General features: G+C 37.8%; 1 protein-coding gene across 3 annotated transcripts in view; it reads left to right on the top strand.

Annotated features, from left to right (window-relative positions):
* The window catches only part of LOC129062876 (alpha-aminoadipic semialdehyde synthase, mitochondrial), a 70482-nt gene that overhangs the window by 35853 nt on the left and 14278 nt on the right, over nt 1–20351 (top strand). For all 3 annotated transcript variants that reach the window (XM_054563915.1, XM_054563914.1, XM_054563913.1), the window contains 8 exons: nt 5314–5373; nt 5553–5620; nt 8341–8462; nt 8637–8763; nt 12126–12236; nt 12329–12437; nt 13259–13399; nt 19121–19288. In XM_054563915.1, coding sequence (XP_054419890.1) covers nt 5314–5373; nt 5553–5620; nt 8341–8462; nt 8637–8763; nt 12126–12236; nt 12329–12437; nt 13259–13399; nt 19121–19288 — 906 coding nt within the window. The remainder of the gene's footprint in view (nt 1–5313; nt 5374–5552; nt 5621–8340; nt 8463–8636; nt 8764–12125; nt 12237–12328; nt 12438–13258; nt 13400–19120; nt 19289–20351) is intronic.

Below are 20351 nucleotides of genomic sequence, written 5' to 3'. Positions count from 1 at the left end.
CCTCATCCTCAAGGCAATGCCAAAAGAATGGGAAACTCAACCACTGTGCTAATTATTTCTCCTAAGTTTTGACACTTTTCCCATAATTGCCTGGTTTTCTTCATTCTCTGCAGCCCTCATGTACTTAGTTTTGTTTGTATTTTGTCTAGAGTTTGTAGTTGTTATCTGTAGAAAGGATAGTCTATTAGAACCTGGTGCCCATAACTAAAATGGACCACCCAGTCATAATACAAGGATTCAATCAACTTGACTCCAGCAGAGGTTTGGTGAACCTTTGGTTTTAATTCATTGTTTTGAATGTTAAGATTCTATCTTTCAGTGCAATTCTTACCTTAACAGGACAGGTTATGGAAAATGGCAAATACTGATTTGCCTTGTGGATAGGTTTGACTGTAAATTTCTTGATGTGTTTTTGTTTGGTTGTTCTGACATCAATTATAAGCTTATTTGTTTTGGATTTTAGGACACAGCTTTTCATTCCTATACATCCTTGATCAAAATTGCTGTTCATGCAGTACGGTTGATCTCATGTAACTGTCAGGAGAAATGCAAGCTTAGGTCAATGACTTCTCAGTAGAGTGTGACTGAGGGTTAGCTATGTAATTGAATAGGGATAAGGGCATGTCTTAAATAATTTTTTATTAAGTAACAAAATAAAATTTTTTATATTATAATACTATAAAATATTAAAATGTTACAGATAAATGATACATAACTGTACAGCCTGATAAATTATCACAAAGATACCCAGTGAACACTGCATAAGTAAAAAATAGAACTATGTTAACCCAGAAACTCCCTTGTGCTTTTTCCAGCACCATTTCCATTTTCCTTCCTATAGGTACTTACTACCTTGACTTCTAAATATGGATAGTTTTGCTTTAGGGGGGGAAATTTTATTTTTTGAACATATTAATTATAATTTAAACTCACTTCTGATAATTCCAGTAAACTTCATGGGTCTATGTTCTATTTTACTCTTGTCTTGGTTTTCAGTCAATTCTTATTAGTTAATGTTCTTGTTTTGTTTTTTTTGGATCGAATGCTGGATACTATGTATATAAAAGTTTAGAGATGAACTGAGGTTCTGGGTGTTGTGGCAATTTTGTCCAGAGACGATTTCCTTAGTTTCTGGCCGGAACTGCATAGCCTAACAGAAAAGCCCCTTAATTCAATGAGGGATGGAAGTGACTCAGAGTGGGGCTTTAGTCTTTGAAGAATTGATAGTTTTCAGTTTACCATTTATTTTAGATTATAGTCTTTCAAGAACTAAAATGAAAATCTGGCACTTATTATGGTCCCCTTTAGCAGAACTTAAATTCCAATGTTTGTTATTTTTTTTGTTAGTTGACAAACTCTCCTCCGTTTCTGAGGCCGCTGCTCTGCTCAGCCTTTCCGCATCCCCGCGACTGCCCCGGCACGGACAGCTGCACCTCGGAGTGGTGCTAATGGGATAGGCTTCCTCAGGGTGGGGACTCATCCTTCTGGGCAACCTTCTCCAGAATGATGGTGCAGCAAGTCTTTACTGGCCTTTGAACCTAAAAACAGGCTTTTCCTGCTTTACCCACTGGGGAGATTGGTTTGAAAATAGCAAATTTACCATTGCTAGATGGAAAATACACATTAAAAAAGGTGACATGTTTGTGTCTGATAGACTTTTATGCAGTGTGGTAAGGTGAAGAATGTCAGAAAGTGTGTTGGAGATTTTGTTCAGCACTGAGGCATGTGGTGTTGCTTAGATGTCTGATGACTGCCCACTCCTCAAAACTGTCATACAATTTTTGTTTATATTTATATCACTATAGCCCTCTAAACAGCTTGGTGGGATTGACGTGGGGGGCATTTATCTCTCCAGTACCTTTAAGCATTGAACATTTGGGAAAGTTGATGAATGTCTCTATTTTGTAGTCTTGATATATATGTGTCTGTTTACCACTAAAAAAAACTAAGTATGTTGTCTCTGATCTCTTTTGATAACTGTGTGGGAACTGTATTTAAATTATATGCACTGTCTTATTGTTTCCAGATTTTCCTTTTGATTTAAGGTCCATATAGTTTCTGTAGCATTGTAGGGCACACACTATTATTTTATACCAACATAGAATATTTGTTTTAGGTGAATTTGATAGGTATTTATTGTCTATTGGAACAAGAAACACACATGGATGAAGAAAATGGAACCAAGCTAGGAGCATAAAGTCCAGGAAGGGGACAAGACAAGTATGCAATCCAGCCACAAGGTGGAATGTGACAATCATTAGAAAGATGCTGACAAAGTCTTGTAGGGATACACTCTGTCCTGTTGGGTAAAATTAGGAAAGGTTTTATAAAAGAGGTGATACTTGAGCTGGTTCTTGATAGATGTATAAGATCTGTTCATTTGCATGAGAGTAGAAGGTACTCTTATGTGATGGAGATAGGAGATCGAAGGTGGGAGGTAATTTAATCTAGGGACTCTGATGAAGCAAAGGTAGGTATGTTGTTCCATATTGGAAAAGGTCTTATCACTAGAATAAATAGCTTGAAATTAATTTAGGAAAGAGTGATGAGCTCTCAAAGGTGTTGTATGTAAAAGTGACAAGCCGTATCATATGCTTCAGGATGCTAGTGGTTGCCCTTTTGTATCGGGCAAATTCTAGCAAGGGAAATAAAATAGTATAGAAATTGAGCAGCCTTTTTTCTTTTATGTGTGCCTTTCTTTATGTGAATTCATGACAATTTTTAATTTTTCTTGGAAAAATCCACTGAACTTTAAATAATTATCACATGTATTCACTAATATATTTAATTAGATATTTACTAGTAATGTGGCAGGCATATGGCAAGAGACCAAGTGTAGTTTCTACTTTCAAGGTGTGCTTGAGGGCAGATTTTAAGAAAGACTTCACAGAGGAGGCAATTCTTCAGCTGTACCTTGGAGCATAGAGAGTGGGAGTTCCAGGTAAAGGAATAACATGTGAGGCATCCACCTGGTGTAGCCCAGAGGCATATGAAGGCATGACACAGATAAGCAGTACCTCACTGTTAATAGATCTAAACTGTTGGGTGTGAGGCACAAGGGGGAGTCAAGGTTGGAGAGGTAGAGCTGAAACCAGGGAAATGACCCACAGGCCTGGTTGCCTGCCGCCACGAACGCCAACACTCGTGAGAATGTTATGGTGAATAACAAAAGAGGTTTATTCAGGTGCTGGTGACCTGAGAGGATGACAGATTCCTGTCCTTAAAAACCACTTTAACACTTCAGATGTTTTGGCCAGATTATATAGGGGAACTGTGGGAAAAGGGGAACTGTGACGTTTCTGGTGATGTGCAGTCCTTGCTCTGGCTTATTCATTCTTTTCCAATGTATGCCAACCTGACATCTGCAATTTTATGGCCAGCATCAGTGTTCCTTACTCCCTGAATAGGCTGTTCAGCTATAAGGAGAACACGGCCAGAGGTGGAAGTACAGGATTGATTATATACTTTGATTTGTTACAGAATACATCGTTTCGATCACTAGGTTGGTAGCATTAAATCATGGTGAAAGGACCAGGCTGTAGAGAGTCTTATAGGCCACCTAAGGAGTTAGAGACTTTATTTTGAAGGCAAGGGAAAGATACTGAGTTATTTTAAATAGGCACAGGAGAAATGATCAAATTTGTGATTTAAATGAAAGCTAGTCTAGGTGTCTTGTGCTTTAGATACGTGAAAGTAGTTTTGTTTATTTTAATATGATAAATAAATACCCGCCCCCCCACCCTCGACAGCCTCTTGTAGGGTGAGTGCTCTAGATTTTAACCAATGGATAAAGGGGGAATGATTTTCTCATTGGCCCCAACCCCCTTACCTTCAGAAGCAACAATACTGATTTATATGACCTTTATCCCTTGGCAGTCTTTTCAAGAGATGGTTACCTTGCAAAAAAAGAAGGGAATGAGAAGGATGTTGGGTGTTAGTATGAGAGATGTGGTTTTAGTTGTTTGCCATTTGACTCATCCTTGTGAGACAATGGGAAGAGTGTGAATGACTTTCTGAGGTCTACTTAGTGAAGTCATTTTCCCTGGCACTTTTGAAATGCTGATGTGTCAACACTGAGAACTAATATCGACCTGCGGGAGATTTCCTATTGCATACTTTGGGGGCTAGTTGCCTGGATGACCTGTAACAGAACGCCAGCCCACGCGATTCTGAAACAGATGCCTAGGTTCCATTGCCCACTGCTGAAACTTCGATGCCAGAACTTGGTAAAAAGGAAAGGAATTGTTTATTTAAAAGTTTTACAGATTTAGAATAATGGCGGAATTCTGCCATTAAGTACTACTCCCTATAAAACACCCATTAACACACATGCACACTCCTGCCTCCCTTTTGCCATATCAGGCCAGTTTTAGAATATGCCAGCGAGAGGTACCATCTCTCAGAAGAAAAACAAAACAAAAATAGAAGTCCAGAGCTCTGCATTCCCCTGGTCTCAGTTCAGGACCTGAGGCATCTCCCACTAATCCATTCTTGGCTGGACAGGTCCTGCAGTTCCCCAGCATCATTAGCTGGTGGCTGTTTTCTGCAGCTCTTAATCCAAAACTGTGTGGTGCCTCCTCATGGCAGGCCAGTGGGGGTCCTTCTGCACCATTTCCATCCACGTGGCCAGGAGTGTGAATGGTTGCTGTGCCTAGTTTAAATCTCAGCCCAGAGTTTCCTCCATAACCCCATTCCCAGCTCCTCCCACATGGGTTACATCTGCCCATTTATTCTCTGTATCTTCTGCCTATCTCTGGCTGCCATTGTTAGTCTGAGCAGGTGTGACTCCAGAAGGAACCGATTCCAAGGTCTTGTGCAGGCACAGCAATATCATGGGTTAAAGTCATGCCCAAGCTAAGGAGGTTTTGGGGACTTTTCTTCTCTGACCCTTGCTTTACCACTATTACAGACCCATTCTCTACTTCTAATAGAATAGCCTGAACCTTTGGGATGGGATAAAGGCCCTTGGAATGAGGACTGTAGCTATTAAAGCTTGTGGTGATATTTGCCAGGATGCATAATATGACACATCTAACTGGTGAGGAAGAGTATGTTTTTTTATGTTTCCAGAAAGCAAAGATGATTGTAATGAAATTTTACTTTTAAAATTGGAACTTTGTTTGAAACAGCATGTTCTTGGGGGGGCAGACTTCACTGCTTATGGAAGATTTCTATTTCCAATTATTTATGCATCTTAAGAAACTTTTCTAAATTCTTTTTTTTGTTTTAACTAATATTTTAATATGAATACAAACACCAAGAAGCCTTCTTTGCAATGTCATTTATCTCTTACCAATCTTACTTTCCTTTCAGATATTATCAGATGCAACACAGCCTCTTGAAAGTCAGAATTTTTCTCCTGTGGTGCGAGATGTAAGTTATGAAATTTTTTTCTATAAATGTATTTTTTCACTGCTATCCTGTCCCCTCTCTCCCTTTCCTTTCTCTCTCCCCCTCTTTCTCTTTCTGTCTCTTCTCTATCAGTCATGAGCCCATGTCTGTGGGACTAAAATGTGGATATTAAAGAAATGTCTTGTGTCATATACATTTAGGCAGTGATTACATCCAACGGTACATTGCCTGATAAGTATAAATATATCCAGAAACTCCGAGAGAGCAGGTAAGCATTGTTCTTATCTTGGATCTGATGAGTATTTTTTTAATGTTTCAATGTGAGTTCATGAAACTAAGTTTATACAAGATGTAAATTTTGAAAATGCCTATAAATACAGGAAATCCAAAGTAAGTGATTAGCTGAAACCAGTGGGAATTATTTCCCCCTGAACAGTATGGCAACATCATTTGGGCTTTCTAATATTCTATGTATACTTGTTTGTAAACAAACAAAAGTCCAAAAAGCTGTTCCTCAGGTCTCTCCACCCTCTAGCACTTTGCATATTGTCATTCCTCTGTTACTTTCTCAAAGAAAAATGAGCACACTAACCCTTTTTTGTGGTGCTTTCAGGCTGGTTTTTAGTTGAGGGTTTGGACTCCCTTTTGGTAGTGTAATATTTAGGAAGGTGGTTAGAGATTAGGTGAAGAAAGAAAATGATCAGAGGTCACTTTTCCTTGTAGATTCTTATTAGGAGAAAAGTGCCAAAAAGTATCATGGGAAATGTACCCAAGAGAATAGTTCCCATAGAAAGATACTAAGCTAAGGTCCTTGTTTTCTTAATTGGTTTTTCTACTCAGAGTTTGAAAATGTTGACATTTCTTTGGAATATTTTAGTCCACTTCAGCTGATTACACTTGATTTATGTTTATATCTGCTCCATGGGTCTATTCCTATCTAACAAAATAACCCATGCACTGAATTCTTAGGAGAAACCAGAGTGGGAAAACTAATAGCAACTAAACAAGCAAACAAACTGCCTCATCTTCTTTCTCAGTCATTGTCCCTACAAGAAGTAGATGAAGAGATCTGCTGATCAAGTATACTATTGTTATGCTTTTTCCATATATATTAGTTTGCTGATAGTTATTTTTTATGCATAATAAAATATTTTGTCAGAAGACAGCAAGAGTATAGAATTTGTTGTTTTCTTTCTTTTTTTAAAGCAGCTAGCTTTATAACTTTTTAGAAGAGTTAATTATTGGGGAACTGTCACATGTATTTGTTTTTCATTGCTCTCTGTATCTTGTGATGTCATTACCTGATGATCTCTTACACTAATCCTGATGGCATATCTAACATGACCAGTTACAAAAACATCTTCACACTTACATGCCATATTTTATGAAGCAGCAGGCCTACTTGGCTCCAATTGCTAGAATTTTCTGCCCACCTTCCCCAGTAAAATCTTGTGCCAAGAGAGTAATATAAAGATTTCATTTTGAAAGGAAATTTTTTATGTTGCACCCTGCCTTATTCTTATGTTCTCTGCATCACTTAGCACAGCGATTATTAACCTGGAGTGGCTGTACATGCTGATGAGATGGGCTGTATTAGAGTCTAGGTGTAATTAAAAATGTATTTTGAAAAACATACTTACATATCAAAGTAATGTTTTAATTATATAACTACAGAAAGTGTTATTAGAAAGGCTATACGATAAACAAATAATAGTGAGGTGTTTTGTTTGTTTTGCTGGGTAGAATGGGATGGGGTGAAAGTTAAAGGGTCCCTCATGTCATCAATAATACGAATGCTGGGGGTGAAGAGGGACAGGGACATTATATTTATTTATTTTTTAAATAGTCACCTGAGGATATTTTTATTATTGATTTAGAGAGAGGAAGGGGGGAGAGAGAGAGAGGGAGAGAGAGAAATATCAATGTGAGAGAGAAACATTGATAGGTTGCCTACTGCACACACCCTGACCAGCTATAGAACCTGTAGCCTAGGCATATGCCCTGACCAGGAATCAAATTCACAACATTTTGGTGTATGGAATGATGCTCTTACCAACTGAACCATCCAGCCAGGGCTAGGAGAGGGACACTTTATATTTATAGTTATTTTTGTTCACTTATAGTTAATGAGAAGTTAAAATTTGAGAAATATCTTGGTCTAAAAGGTCTCAACAACAGGGTCTGCTGCTCAAATTCCCTGGTACCAGGATATTTCCATGGTTTTACATTGATATCTGAGACTTTAATTCAAAATCTCTTTAATGAATACTTTCTATGTTAAAGACAAAATACACTGAGCAAAATACACTGGGTTTATAAAGATGAGTAAGACTTAGTCACTGTCTTGGAAGTAATAGTTTGTTGGAAAGACAAAGAGTTTATTTGTCAAAAAGGTACAAATTCTTAACAGAATAAATTTTTCAAGAATTAAATTCCTGCCTGGTAACTTGTCTCAGGTTTCTATATTTGATCCCAGACACTTGTGATTTCAAAGTTACGGTTTCAACTGTCCTCAAGTGATCCAAAAGATAAACAACCAAACAAATGTCTAATATGAGTAATAATAATCTCAAACTGTTGTCTGAGATTGTGGTGTGGAATGAATACAGTTTCTGAGCTAAGGTCCCTAGTATGATGATTTTTGAATCATGTCACCTGGAAGGAGAAAGCATGAGACCAAGTTACTTAATTGTGAGGAAGACAATCAATGGACCAGCACCTGCGCCTCATTCATCAAATCCATGAAAGTCTATGGACATACACCTCAGAGATGCCAGGGTCCATTGCCTGTTATAAAATATCTAAAATAATTAATAAAAAATGTTGGTATAGGGAATTTCCATTGAGATTCTTATTATGAATAATGTGGGAAACATCATTCATGGTGTTAAGTTTTAGTTTGGCTTGTGGACACTAAGATTCTGTTATTTAAATAGTTTTTGGTTAAATGATTCCTCCCCACCTTGCCTTTTTATTCTTTTTTTATAGAGAACGTACTCAGTCACTGTCAATGGCCACCAAGAAAAAGGTGTTGGTCCTTGGAACTGGTTATGTATCTGAGCCTGTTTTGGAATACCTGTCACGAGATAGAGATATAGAAATAACAGTAGGTAAGTAAGATCTAGTTTAAGAAGAAGAAGAACTAATTTAACATGTTTACCCTGTGAATTGTAAATGACTATTTTTTTTAAACTTTGAATAACTATTTTGGAGATGTTAAAGTGTTTTGCTTTCTGACTAGTGGAAGGAAATCTAAAATTTGGGCTTCTTTGTTCTTGAAATAGGCTCTGACCTAAAGAATCAAATTGAACAGTTAGGTAAGAAATACAATATTAATCCTGTTGTCCTGGACATTTGTAAACAAGAGGAGAAGTTGAGCTCTTTGGTGGCAACACAGAATCTTGTCATCAGGTTAGTATTTAGTAAGAAATGATGGCCATATATTTTGTTGGTATTGTTATTTCTCTTTCTTTATTTTTTCTTCCGTCCCTTCTCTTCCTCTCCCTTCCCCTGCTCTCTCCTCGTCTCCTCTCCTCTCCCTTCTCTAGGAAACTTTAATTTTGTGTATTGAGAGACGTGCACAAATCGTAAGTTCAATGAATTTTCACATTCACATCCAGAAACAGAATATGCACCCCAAGATCCCTCCTTGTGCTCCCTATCGTTAGCTGTATCCCCCCAGGATAAGCGCTATCCTGGCTTCTAACATAATAAGTAGTTTTTCCTAGTTTTCAACTCTTACCATTAGAATAATTCAGTATGTTCTCATTTATGGCTGTCTTCTTTCATTAATGTGATTTTGAGAGTTTGTGTTGTTGTCTGTAATTATAGTTTATTCATTCTCATTGCTGTATAATATTCCATCTGTGATATTCTATTATTAACCACTTGACTATTGATAGATATTTAAGTTTGTCTGGTGTTTAGCTATTATAAATCATGCTTCTGTGAGCATTTTATTATTTGCCTTTTAATTACATATATATGCATTTCTGTTGGGTATCTACCTAAGAGTAAAATTGCTGTGTCATAAGATATTCATGTTTCATATATTTTGATAGCTGTTTTATCCTTTGGATTTATAAAGCTTAAACAAAATTGTATAAATTCTTTAGCTTTATAACTCTTTCAATAGGAATGGATCTTAAATTGCAGTGTTTATTACTCCCAAAAATTTTAGATATAACTTCTATATTTAGAGCTACATGAGGTTCACTCTATAATTATATTTGATTTTGGAGTAACAAAATGATGAGAAAAGTAATTTATTCTTAGAATATAATAAAAAAAGAAGGTTACCTGCTCATTCATAGTTATATCAATTCATAGTTAGATAAGATTTAAGTGATATGTTTACAAAAGTTAAATCAGATTTAAATGTTATCTTTGGAGGAAGTTCTGTGATGTCTTAAAAAAGCGGGCTTAGAGAACAGATACAATGAAAGGTAATTCTAAGTGGGAACTTTTGCATTGTCTCTGGATTTATTTAACCATAAGCTCATTTGGGGCACTTAAACATTATTCAATTTACACAAACTTACTGTTGCACTAATTTTCATTCAGCAAAAATTTACTTATCACCAATAGACCTTGTTTGTCAGTAATATGATTATGAATATAAGTGTGATTCAAAACTGAATGATCTAGCCTGTGGATAAAACAAAGAGAATTTGCTTATACATAGGTACCTAAATGTAACATTGTTTTTTGATAAAAAGTAACATTAAAAATACACTTGGAGCTAAATTTGAAACAAAATATGAAAGAAAAGAGATAAAGACAATAATCTATTAATAAGTTCAAATTTTAAAATTTAGCAAACTGGTGGCCTTTCATAAGTTAGCATTAGCAAAATCTCTTTCATATTTAATTTTCTTAGTTGAGTTTGCTGAATAGTGAAAATGCTGATAAGAATTTTATCCTGCAGTTTTCCTTAAATAATTTTTTTAAGTTGGGGAAAGAGTGTTTTGATGTAAGCTCAGTGATAAGGACTACCAAAATTAAATGAGTAAAAAATATGTTGCACAAAAAATATATAATACAATGTTAATTGCTCCTGGTTTGAATTTTTCAATTTTAGTTTTTGATGATTTACTGTAAATATCAGTTGAGATTGAAAATTACATTTGTATTTTGTGTATGTTTTCAAAAGTGGCTTTTGTAAGTATTTGGATTAATTGGGTTGGTGTCAAAGCAATTGAAGAGTTATGGCCCTTTGGCTAGTTACTATATCACAGGCACAATGAGTTATGAATTCTAATCACTTTGTTTTAAAAAAGCCACATTAATCAAAGTCCTGTCATTCTAGTTTTTAGCATATTATTAGTATAATTAATGCCAAATTTTAAAAAATATTATATTTAGATAACATTTTTAGCAGGCAAGTTTTCAATGTTGGGAAAGTAAAGAAATATCTCCACTTAACCTTTAGATGATGTCATTTGTACATTTTCTATTAACACTGTTTTTAACAAAAAATTCTGCAAGTATTTTGTTGATTGGCTTTTCAAAAGTTATCATATTTAGTAATAACTATTTTAGATTAAAGAAAGCCAAAAAGCAAAGATCAAGAGTTTTCATATTGATACTGGCAAAATATGTACACAATTTTATTCTATATGATAATAAATCTATTTAGCAACATTTATTCTGTTGATATGAGGAGTAAGAATCTAAGAGATTTTATTTTATGTGAAACAGAGAAAATCTCAAGTTACAAGATGACTTTGACATATACAGATGTATTGTGTGATGGTGTTTATAAGTTGTTATTTATCTTTTTATTGTTATTATGTAGAATGCTTTATCAAATAGGCAATAAGTTAGTAAAACTTTATCACATAGTGAATAAGCTAGTAGAACTCTTGTTTGACAGCATATTTTACTATTTCTAGCATAGAATATGAATATACTAATTTATATAAAGATCTATGGAAATTCTTTTATTGTGTAATTGTGTAGTCCCAGTACCAGATTAAAACACTAAAACCACATTTTTAGAAAACCCATTTAAAGTTGAGTTTTAACACAGCTTCATTTTTGCTTATTATAGAGACTTTTAGCCATTTTCCCAGGCTTTATACCAGTCAATACCATTAAAACCTATCCCCGACTCTGGCCCTTCCTAGGCTTTTTTCTTTAATGTAAGACACAGGCCACCTTGGCTAAGTTTCTCCTTCTCCTTATAGACATTTGAGAGCTGTGTAGGTGTAAAGAACAGCAACCTTATCTTTTAGTAGGGGACCCAAGACAGGAAATCATAGAAATATAAAGATGGGTGGGATAGATTTCATTAAATGTTATAAAGAAAGAGTTGGATGCTTGAAAAGGAAGAAAGTCTGTCTTCAGGTAAATCTGGGAAACCTTCTTGGAGGAGGTAACCATTCAGACACTTTTTTAAGGAGCATATGACCTGGGTTGGGGTGGGAGGGTGAAAGGAGCATTCCATGAAGAAGTCACAGGGACAGTGAAGGTTCAGAGGTGGTAAAGTAAAGGCTGGGAGCAGAGAGTTACAATAGCTTCTTTGGTTCCCACATATGGTTTATGGAGGATATCAAGGGAGAAAAATGGAAAGGTTAGGTGAAGGTCATACTGTGCAGAATTTTAAATGTGATAACAGGGTGCACTTACTGTATAATCCTCAAGGACTCACCGATCGTCTCTGAGAGGATAAATTAATCAGGGCAATGTCTCAGCTTCAGTGCAGTTCAAGCTACATTGAAAAGTAGGATTGGACAAGAAAGTTCTGATTAGCTCCTCTCTGTGCTTTAAAGCTTGCTGCCGTATGTATTGCATCCTCTTGTGGCCAAGGCATGCATCACAAGCAAAGTTAACATGGTCACAGCAAGCTACATCACACCAGCGCTAAAGGAATTAGAAAAGAGGTAAGTTTCAGTCATTTTCAACCAGGAAGCTCCATGGCATTACTTTTATTTTATATCCAACTTTTCCTTCCTCCTCTTTTCACCTGTTGTAGTGTGGAAGATGCTGGCATCACTCTCATTGGTGAATTGGGACTGGACCCTGGTCTTGATCATATGCTGGCAATGGAAACAATAGATAAAGCCAAAGAAGTGGGAGCCACGGTGAGCCCCACGGACACCCAAAGTTCCGCTTAGGAAACCATTCCAGGGTCCAGGTTTCTGTGTTCAGAAATAAACTTTGTATAATTTTGATTGAAGGTGTTGCTATATTCTAGCTCATATTTTGAGCAGAAATTTATACCTGGTAAAACTGTGTCTAAGTCTTAGCAATTAATTTTTAGAAAAATAACTGCAGCTATAATATTTTGAGTGAATAAAAGATTTTTGAATGCCTTAACAATTCTACAAGAAAGTCAGACTTTTAAAAGTAGAAAATATTCTTTAGTATCATTCATCTGTCGGTATATGAAGTGTCTTTTATATATAAAAAGGAACTTTTGGACATGTAAATGTGATAAATCAGATTTAAATGTTTTAGGTTTTATGTATGTAATATATATATATAATGAAATATAGATTCAAATGAATTATAATTATATATTAACTATTGTCATATATTGATGAATATATATAAATTGCACATTATATGTATGTAATAAAATTATAATCAAACATACAATTTGAATACAAAAGTCAAAAAGAACTGACCAATTAGAATTGAATTAATGGTTAGATTTTTAACTGAACAAGATGATAGTTGCAATCTCTAGAAGATTTTTTTAAAAATTAGTGTACACAAAGTGTAACTCTGGTTTAATCCAATGGTGTTTGTCTTTAAGGACATATTTTGGAACGCCTTAGAAAGGAAAAACTGTTGCAAGTGTACCCTGTGCCTGTCATTAGACTCAATTAATTACTTAGATACATTATTCTCACTCATTTATTGTTAATCCTCCATGATTTATTGATTGCTTATTTTACAGATTGAATCTTACATTTCTTACTGTGGTGGGCTTCCAGCCCCTGAACATTCAGACAATCCTTTGAGATACAAGTTCAGTTGGAGTCCAGTGGGAGTTCTGATGAACATCATGCAGCCCGCCACCTACCTGCTGAATGGAAAGGTGAAGGATTCCCACCACAGCTCTAGAGGCAAACCTGCAGCAACTGCCTGAGGAAGTTCAGGCTCTTTCTCCCTGATACCGAGGCCCTTTAATACTGGCTACGCTGCTTGCACTCCATCCTTTTTCTCTTTTGACGTTTCCCAGTGTGTATTTTCTGTTCCATTTAGTCTCCTCACTGTTCCCAGCATGGCCTGTGCTCATTCTTCCTCTTCTTGAAAGTAGCTTCCACATTTGGAAAACCCACTTCTGACTTCTCTGCATGTGTAAATACTGGTCATCCTGTGGCAAGCAATTTCTGAGTCCCTCCTGTGTGCTGGCCTTGGGGCGAGACTCCAAAGGTTGTCACCTGAAGGAAGTTCCTAACCTCAGAGAATTCACAGCTGGAATGGGGGTGGCTCTTAGAATGGAGGGTTTTGTGGGTCAGGAAAAGAATCTAATTTTTCCCCAGCTGCTGTGCACCAGAATGTAAGTGTTCTCTGAGTTTAGTATTATTTTCATCATTTTATAATAAGGAAACTGTCTTAATACAATGAATGTTAAGATCATTCAGCTGGGGTTCAAACATGGTCTAACTCACTCTAGAACCTTTCTTGCCCCCTTTACTGATTGCCTCATAGCAGGAAAGACAGACACTAGAATGACAGCTACTATCCAGTAGGGCAGTTCCAAACTGTGCTGAAGTATCACACGGTAGAGATGAGAGGGCAGTTGATTTGACCTTGGTGAGAAGGTGGGGAGAAGAAAATTAACAGAGAAAAGAAGATGTGCTCGACCTTGAAGGATAAGAAGTTGCCAGCCGGGCAGGTGCACTGACACTCGCGACTGCTAAGCAGCGACTTCATTTGATTCTTACAACAACCCCATCCGGTTTATAGGGCAGAAAACAGGCATGAGAAGCTTAGCTTACAGCCACAGTTAAAGAGGTTCCAGATGGCACAGCCAGTGTTCAGGTCACGTCAGGCTGCCTTCACGGTTTATTCTCTCAGTCTAAGGAAAGCCTTGCACTTGGGAACAAAGGTGACTAGACTGGGGATTCTCTTTACATTTTGTGATGTAAGCACTTCCCTCCCCTCACCCTAGTCCTGGCCCTGCAGGGAGAGATGAGTCATGTGATCAGATGTGTGTCTTAAAAACATTATTCGGGCAGGAGGATTATAAATTCTCAGTGTATTTGTGAATCTAAATGTATTTTATGTACAAAAGAAAATAGTGAAAGTTTCTTTGGAAACCAGGTGAGTGTTGTTGCCAGCCATGGTCTTCTGAGCCTCGGCTGGAGAGCGTGGCTCACAGCCTTGCAGCACATTGAATCACTGAGGCAGAGTACAAAATCCTAGTGTTGGGCCCTGTCCACAGAGCTTCTGATTCACCTGAGCTGTGAGATCTTTAAAAACCACTCCAAGTGATTCTAATGTGCAGCTGAATTTGAGAAGAACTGACTTAGTGACCAGAGGACCACAGCTGCACTTAAGAGTCTATATGACAGACAAGACATTTAAATTTGATGCTAGAAAGATACTCTCACATGTTTCAGGATATGAAACAGGATGCCTGAGTTCTGGTCCAACAGGTGGCTTCTCTCATGTCACCAAAGGCCAATGATGTGTAAAATGAGCATCGATATTCCATCGAGTTCTCCAATTCTGCGAATTATGAAGGTTTGGGCAAGAAACTTAGCCTGATGTTCTACCAAGGACATATCTTTTATCTGCCACAGCCTGATGCCCCTTTCACCTCTGCAGTCCTGGAAAAGACACTGACCTAACATATTAATGCAGGAAAAAGTTTTGCTTCATTTTGGCAAAATGCTTATTTCCAGGAGGCCATGTAAGTGATAAAGATGATGACAATGAAAGGATCAGCAGAGAGCAACCCAAAGAACAAGGGATTCGGTGTCCGTTGGCCGGGCTTTGTGCTCTAGCTCTGCCCTGGCCGTCTGGGGGTGCTAGAACGGTCATTTCATCTCTCCGGGCTTTGGGCTCTGTGTCTGAAGAGAAACATAGTAACGCCAGTCTTGCGGGGTTCTTGCTGCAGAGCTCCATGAGGTCACACAGACTATACTCCGCTTGACAGCACATTGTCCGGCATGTCATAAGTCCCTAGCAAATATTAGTGACCTGAAGAAATTGATGGTGAGGAGAGCTCAGGGAAAGCACAAGTTTATATTCAGGCAGCAGAAGATGAATTTGTTGAATTTTCCCCTTTCATCCTTAACTCCTTTTGTAAAAAAAAAAAAAAAAAAAAAAAAAAGGGCTTCTACGCATTGCCCTGACTCTGTGGAGAGAGCAAGAGAAAAACATGATGTTTTTCTTTGCTAAAATGATAGTTTTTCAAGGTCCTGCTCAAGTTCCCTCTTGTGGATGCATCCCTCCCTGACCACTCCTGCCCCCATGCACTATCCTTTTGTCTGAACTCCCATGCTTTGTCTGTGCCTAAGAATTTTCCGGATGCTGTATTGTTCACTCAGTAATTCAAGTGCATCAGTCTGTCTCACAACCCAGAAGCCTCTTTTGTGTTCGTGTCCCCCATCCCCCTGTGACTGTGGAGCAGGCCTTACTTAACTCACAGAATCACAAAGGGGAGCCAGGGGACCTCTGGCCTCTGTCTAAAGTTGAAGCCTTAAACTTTTCCAGTGACTTAGTCAGTGGCCTGTGAATTAGGGCATGTCTCCTTGCACTACATCCTTGCAGTAATTTCCAGCCACTGGTGCTGTTTCTAATTTCTAATTGTTTCCAATAATATTTGATTTCCTTCCACATCTCTGGAGACAGTGATTATGGATTCTTTCAGTTCCGTCCCCTTTGCGAGTGATAGGACACTTTCCTATAATGGTGGCACCTGGGAATGATGTGACAGAGCTTCACTGTCACCTCTGTCAGCCTCTCCTTTTAAGCTACTGCCAGCTAAACAAATACCAAGTCAGGGCTGTGCTCACTCTGCTGTTTCACAGCTTTGAAACAGATTTCCTAGCCCTCAAGTTTGCCTGAAAGTTAAGTTTATTTGATAGCCATGCCCAGCCCCTCCTTTGTAGGAAATTCAATGTCTGTAAATGTTGTCATTGAGTTGTTTGTAAAATAAAACAATTGTTTTTGAAAAAAAACACCACCCAAGAGCTGCCACTGTTCCCCCTTGCCTGCAATCATGCTCACTGCACTTTCTAGGCCTAAAACTGGCACTGTCTAGAAGGCTGTACCCTGTGTCAGTATCACCTTTAAGAATCAATCCAGAAATAAGCACAATTAAGGGTATAAATATGCTTTAGAAGAAAAAAAACACGGACATTAGCGTCATGTAGACCTTGGTTCTTTTGTGCATCTGGGTGACTCAGCCTCAGTTTTCACCTTTGAAAAATGGGTTATTCTGTGGGTTAAATGTAATGTCTCTAAGGCGCCTAACACAGTGGGATCTGAGTAAATGATTGTCTGTACGTTTCCTGTGTTAAATTTTTCGTTAGTTTAATAATCAATCTTATCATCAGTTCTCATTGGTTGGGAGATGAGTGTGTGTGTGTGTGTTTGTGTGTGTGTGTAAATAAAAAAGAATTGGACACAGAGCAGATAGCACGAGCAGTAAGTAGTGAGCTACTGTTTCTGCTGGGAGTGGCCTTTCATTGTCAAGTCAGGAAAAAAATGCCTATTGTCTGCCAAATAGATAAATCTGCCTTTCTGTCTTCACGTAATTAATAAAATATTAAGCAAGACAAGACTTAGTAATGAAGGGCCTGCTATGCCACTAGAAATAAAACTCTGAGGTGATATCAAATGGTAATGATTACACAATAATTTTTGGGTTAAGTTGCTTCAGCAGCTTTCAATCTCTCTAAGGAATCGTTACTGTTCACCTTATATTTTCAAGTTTTGTTACAAAGATCTCATTGTAGACTTAGGAACCAGTTGATTTATTTCTGACTAGTTAATTGCTGGAGTCCAGTGGTCTTTATTGAGTTTTTTAAAAATATTACCATAGGTTATAGAAATGAATTAATGTGGAGACCCTTAAGGTTAAAGAGTGCCTTCTTTTACTGATTTTTCTTTAACATTTAGAATCCTGATAGAAGTTTGTTTTAAAGAAAGAGTGCAGAAATGATCTCCCTGAAAGTGGTTATTGTGCAGTCCAGAATTTCACAGGATCATTAAAGAAAAAGCATTTCTCCCTTCCTTTAAATTCTCACTCCTGAAATTTTAGATGGTGTTTGGCATTCTGCAGAGCGAGTCATTTAAAGGAGAGGCTCTGCGAGGCCTGACTCTATAGTTAGCAAAGAGTGTTTCCTTCTGGGGCTTCAGCTATAGAGAGACATATGTTTCCATTTTGTCTCTCGTACTAAGGTACATGCAGAACCTATCTGCAAATAAACTCTGAAATCATTAGGTCTAGTTGGAGATCCCTCAGGATGAATCCATCGGAATCCACATGAAGGTACATTGATGGCTCATTGATGGCTCCCTTGTGCAGGGTGGTGCTCTGCTGCTGGACACATGTGACCAGATTGTTTTCCCTGGTACAGGCAGGACAATATCCAGTTCCACCAGCAGCCATTCTCCCTGAGAATCTCAGCCCTGATTTGCCATTATTTCAAGGATGCTCGCATACTTCAGCAGCTAAAAGAAAAACTTAGTCCTTTAATAAAAAATTAAAAAAAAAATACTTCACTGCATTTCAAGTGTATGCTGAGGGTAGGGCTGTGGGTAAGAGGATTACTGAGAAACCAAAGGTGCTTGGGAATCAGAGATTTAACTTCTTCCCAACTGTAAGATTGGGGGTAGTACTTTTTGGTTTCACTATATGTTCACTGGATCATCTTTCTTGTGAGGGGTCATCTCTCCCACTCATTGTCCCCAAAGTACACTGTAGGTTGACTGGTTGAGGCTGTGAGGTCCTTATAACTGCTCCTGCACAGCTCCTGGCAACTGCATAGACATTCAGGAAGTATTCAACGAATAAAGGGGTGAATGGAGACAGGAACTGTATCTCATTCATCATTCCTATTCCCTCTGCAATGAGTAGGATCTGGGCACACAGATAGCTGGTCAGTAAATGCTTGTTGTGTGAATCAAAGTACAAGGCTGCTGCCTTATATGGATTCAGAAGGGGGATATGAGTAAGAAAAAGAACAGTGAGAATATTGCCATTGCTCTTTGAGCATAGAAGCCATTTAAATGATTATTTCTTGCTTTTAGATTATTGTTGGTTTAAAAATAAAACTCTACTGGGGCATAATTTAGTTCCATCTTATCCAGGGGCAAGAAAAAAATAGAGAAAACAATCTTAATACAAAACTAAGTGCTTAAGACAGATTTTAAAGTTTGAGAGAAGAGGGGAAGGAGTTGTGGGGAGGATGAATTGGATAAAAGGGGTCAAATATATGGTAGCGGAATAAAATCAGACTTGCTGGTAAGCATACAATTGAGGATATAGATATTGATCTATAATGTAAATCTGAAACTTAAATAATGTTATTAACCAGTTGTTACCTCAATAAATTTAATAAAAATTAAAAATGAGAAAATAACATAAAGCTTGGGAGCATAATAGCCCTGTAAATTATACTAGTGGAAAAGCTTTGAGTATGGGATATTGATTATGGTAGTTTCAGTAAAAAAGTTTTTTTCAAATCTTCTGTTGCTTTCTTTTGAAACTTTGATTTCTTTATCATGCAAAGAACACAGACAGATCTAAGGGGAACACAGGGTTGTAACCCCAGTGTGCCTTTTCTATGTTCCTCAGCTGGTCAACGTTGCAGGGGGCGTTTCGTTTCTCGATGCGGTTACTCCTATGGATTATTACCCTGGATTAAATTTGGAAGGCTACCCTAACAGAGACAGTACAAAATATGCTGAGATTTACGGCATTCAGTCTGCTCACACTTTGCTGCGGGGGACACTGAGATATAAGGTAAGCGGCTGTGTTTTAGATGAAACATGTGGCCTGTTTTGGTGTCAATGATCACTTTTCTTAGTAATCAAAATAATTAGGCCTTGGCCTGGTGGCTCAGTTGGTTGGAGTGCTGTTATCTCCTGCCTCACCCCACCCCATTCCCTCCACCTCCCCAGCTCCCTTACTTTAATGCACCGGAAAGTTATGGGTTTGATTCCTAATCAGGACACCTTCCTAGGTTGCAGGTCCCTTCCCTGGTCAGTGTGTGTACAGGAGGCGATTGATTCATGTTTATCTTTCACATTGATGTCTCTCTCCCATACCCCACCTCCACTCTCCCTAAAAATTAAATAAATAATTAACAAGTATGATAGTTCAGATTGGAGTCTGTTTCCTCAGGACTCTTGATTGGGAGTCATTAGGAGACAATTCAAAATGCCTTGAGCAAAAGGGAATTTTTGACTCATGTACAGTGGAAGGCAGGCAGAGGACTAGCTTCAGTTGTAATGAGTTTTGGGGGGTCAAGTGACCTCACTGGGACTTGGTCTTTCTTCATTTCTCAGCTCATCCTTCCAGTAGTGGCTGCAATCCCAGGCTCGCACAGTGGCAGGATGGTGGTAGCATCTCCAGTCACTTAGGTTCCAATCCAGTGAGAATGAAAAAGTACATCTTCTTCATAGCTAAAAATGTAGTTTTTTTCACATTATCCCCTGAGATCAGTGGGTTAAAATGTGCCTGTCAGCTTTGCCCTCTATTTTCTGTCCCTAAAGCTGAAAATGTAGTCAAGCAAAATCTTTTTACCACAAAATGAGGTATAGATTCTAGAAGTATAAATACAAATGTCACATATCCATTTATTAATCACAGAGGAGTAGTTGCAAGTACAACCAGATCAAGACAATCAGTGAAAGTGTCTCCTAGGGTATTTATAGCAAATTAATACAAACTGGGTGGCTTAAAATAACAGAAATTTATTTTTCCACTATTCAGGAGGTCAGAAGGCTGAAATCAAAGTTTGGGCAGGGTTGGTTCTTTTGGAGGCTTTTAGGGAGAAACTGTCCCATGCCTCTGAGGCTTTCCA

This window comes from Pteronotus mesoamericanus, unplaced genomic scaffold, assembly GCF_021234165.1.
Source record: "Pteronotus mesoamericanus isolate MK-2021 breed Mesoamerican mustached bat unplaced genomic scaffold, CSHL_Meso_final scaffold_85, whole genome shotgun sequence".
NCBI classification, from domain to species: Eukaryota; Metazoa; Chordata; class Mammalia; order Chiroptera; family Mormoopidae; genus Pteronotus; species Pteronotus mesoamericanus.
The sequence above is the reverse complement of the archived record's forward strand: the minus strand, read 5'-3'. Positions and strand labels throughout refer to the sequence as shown.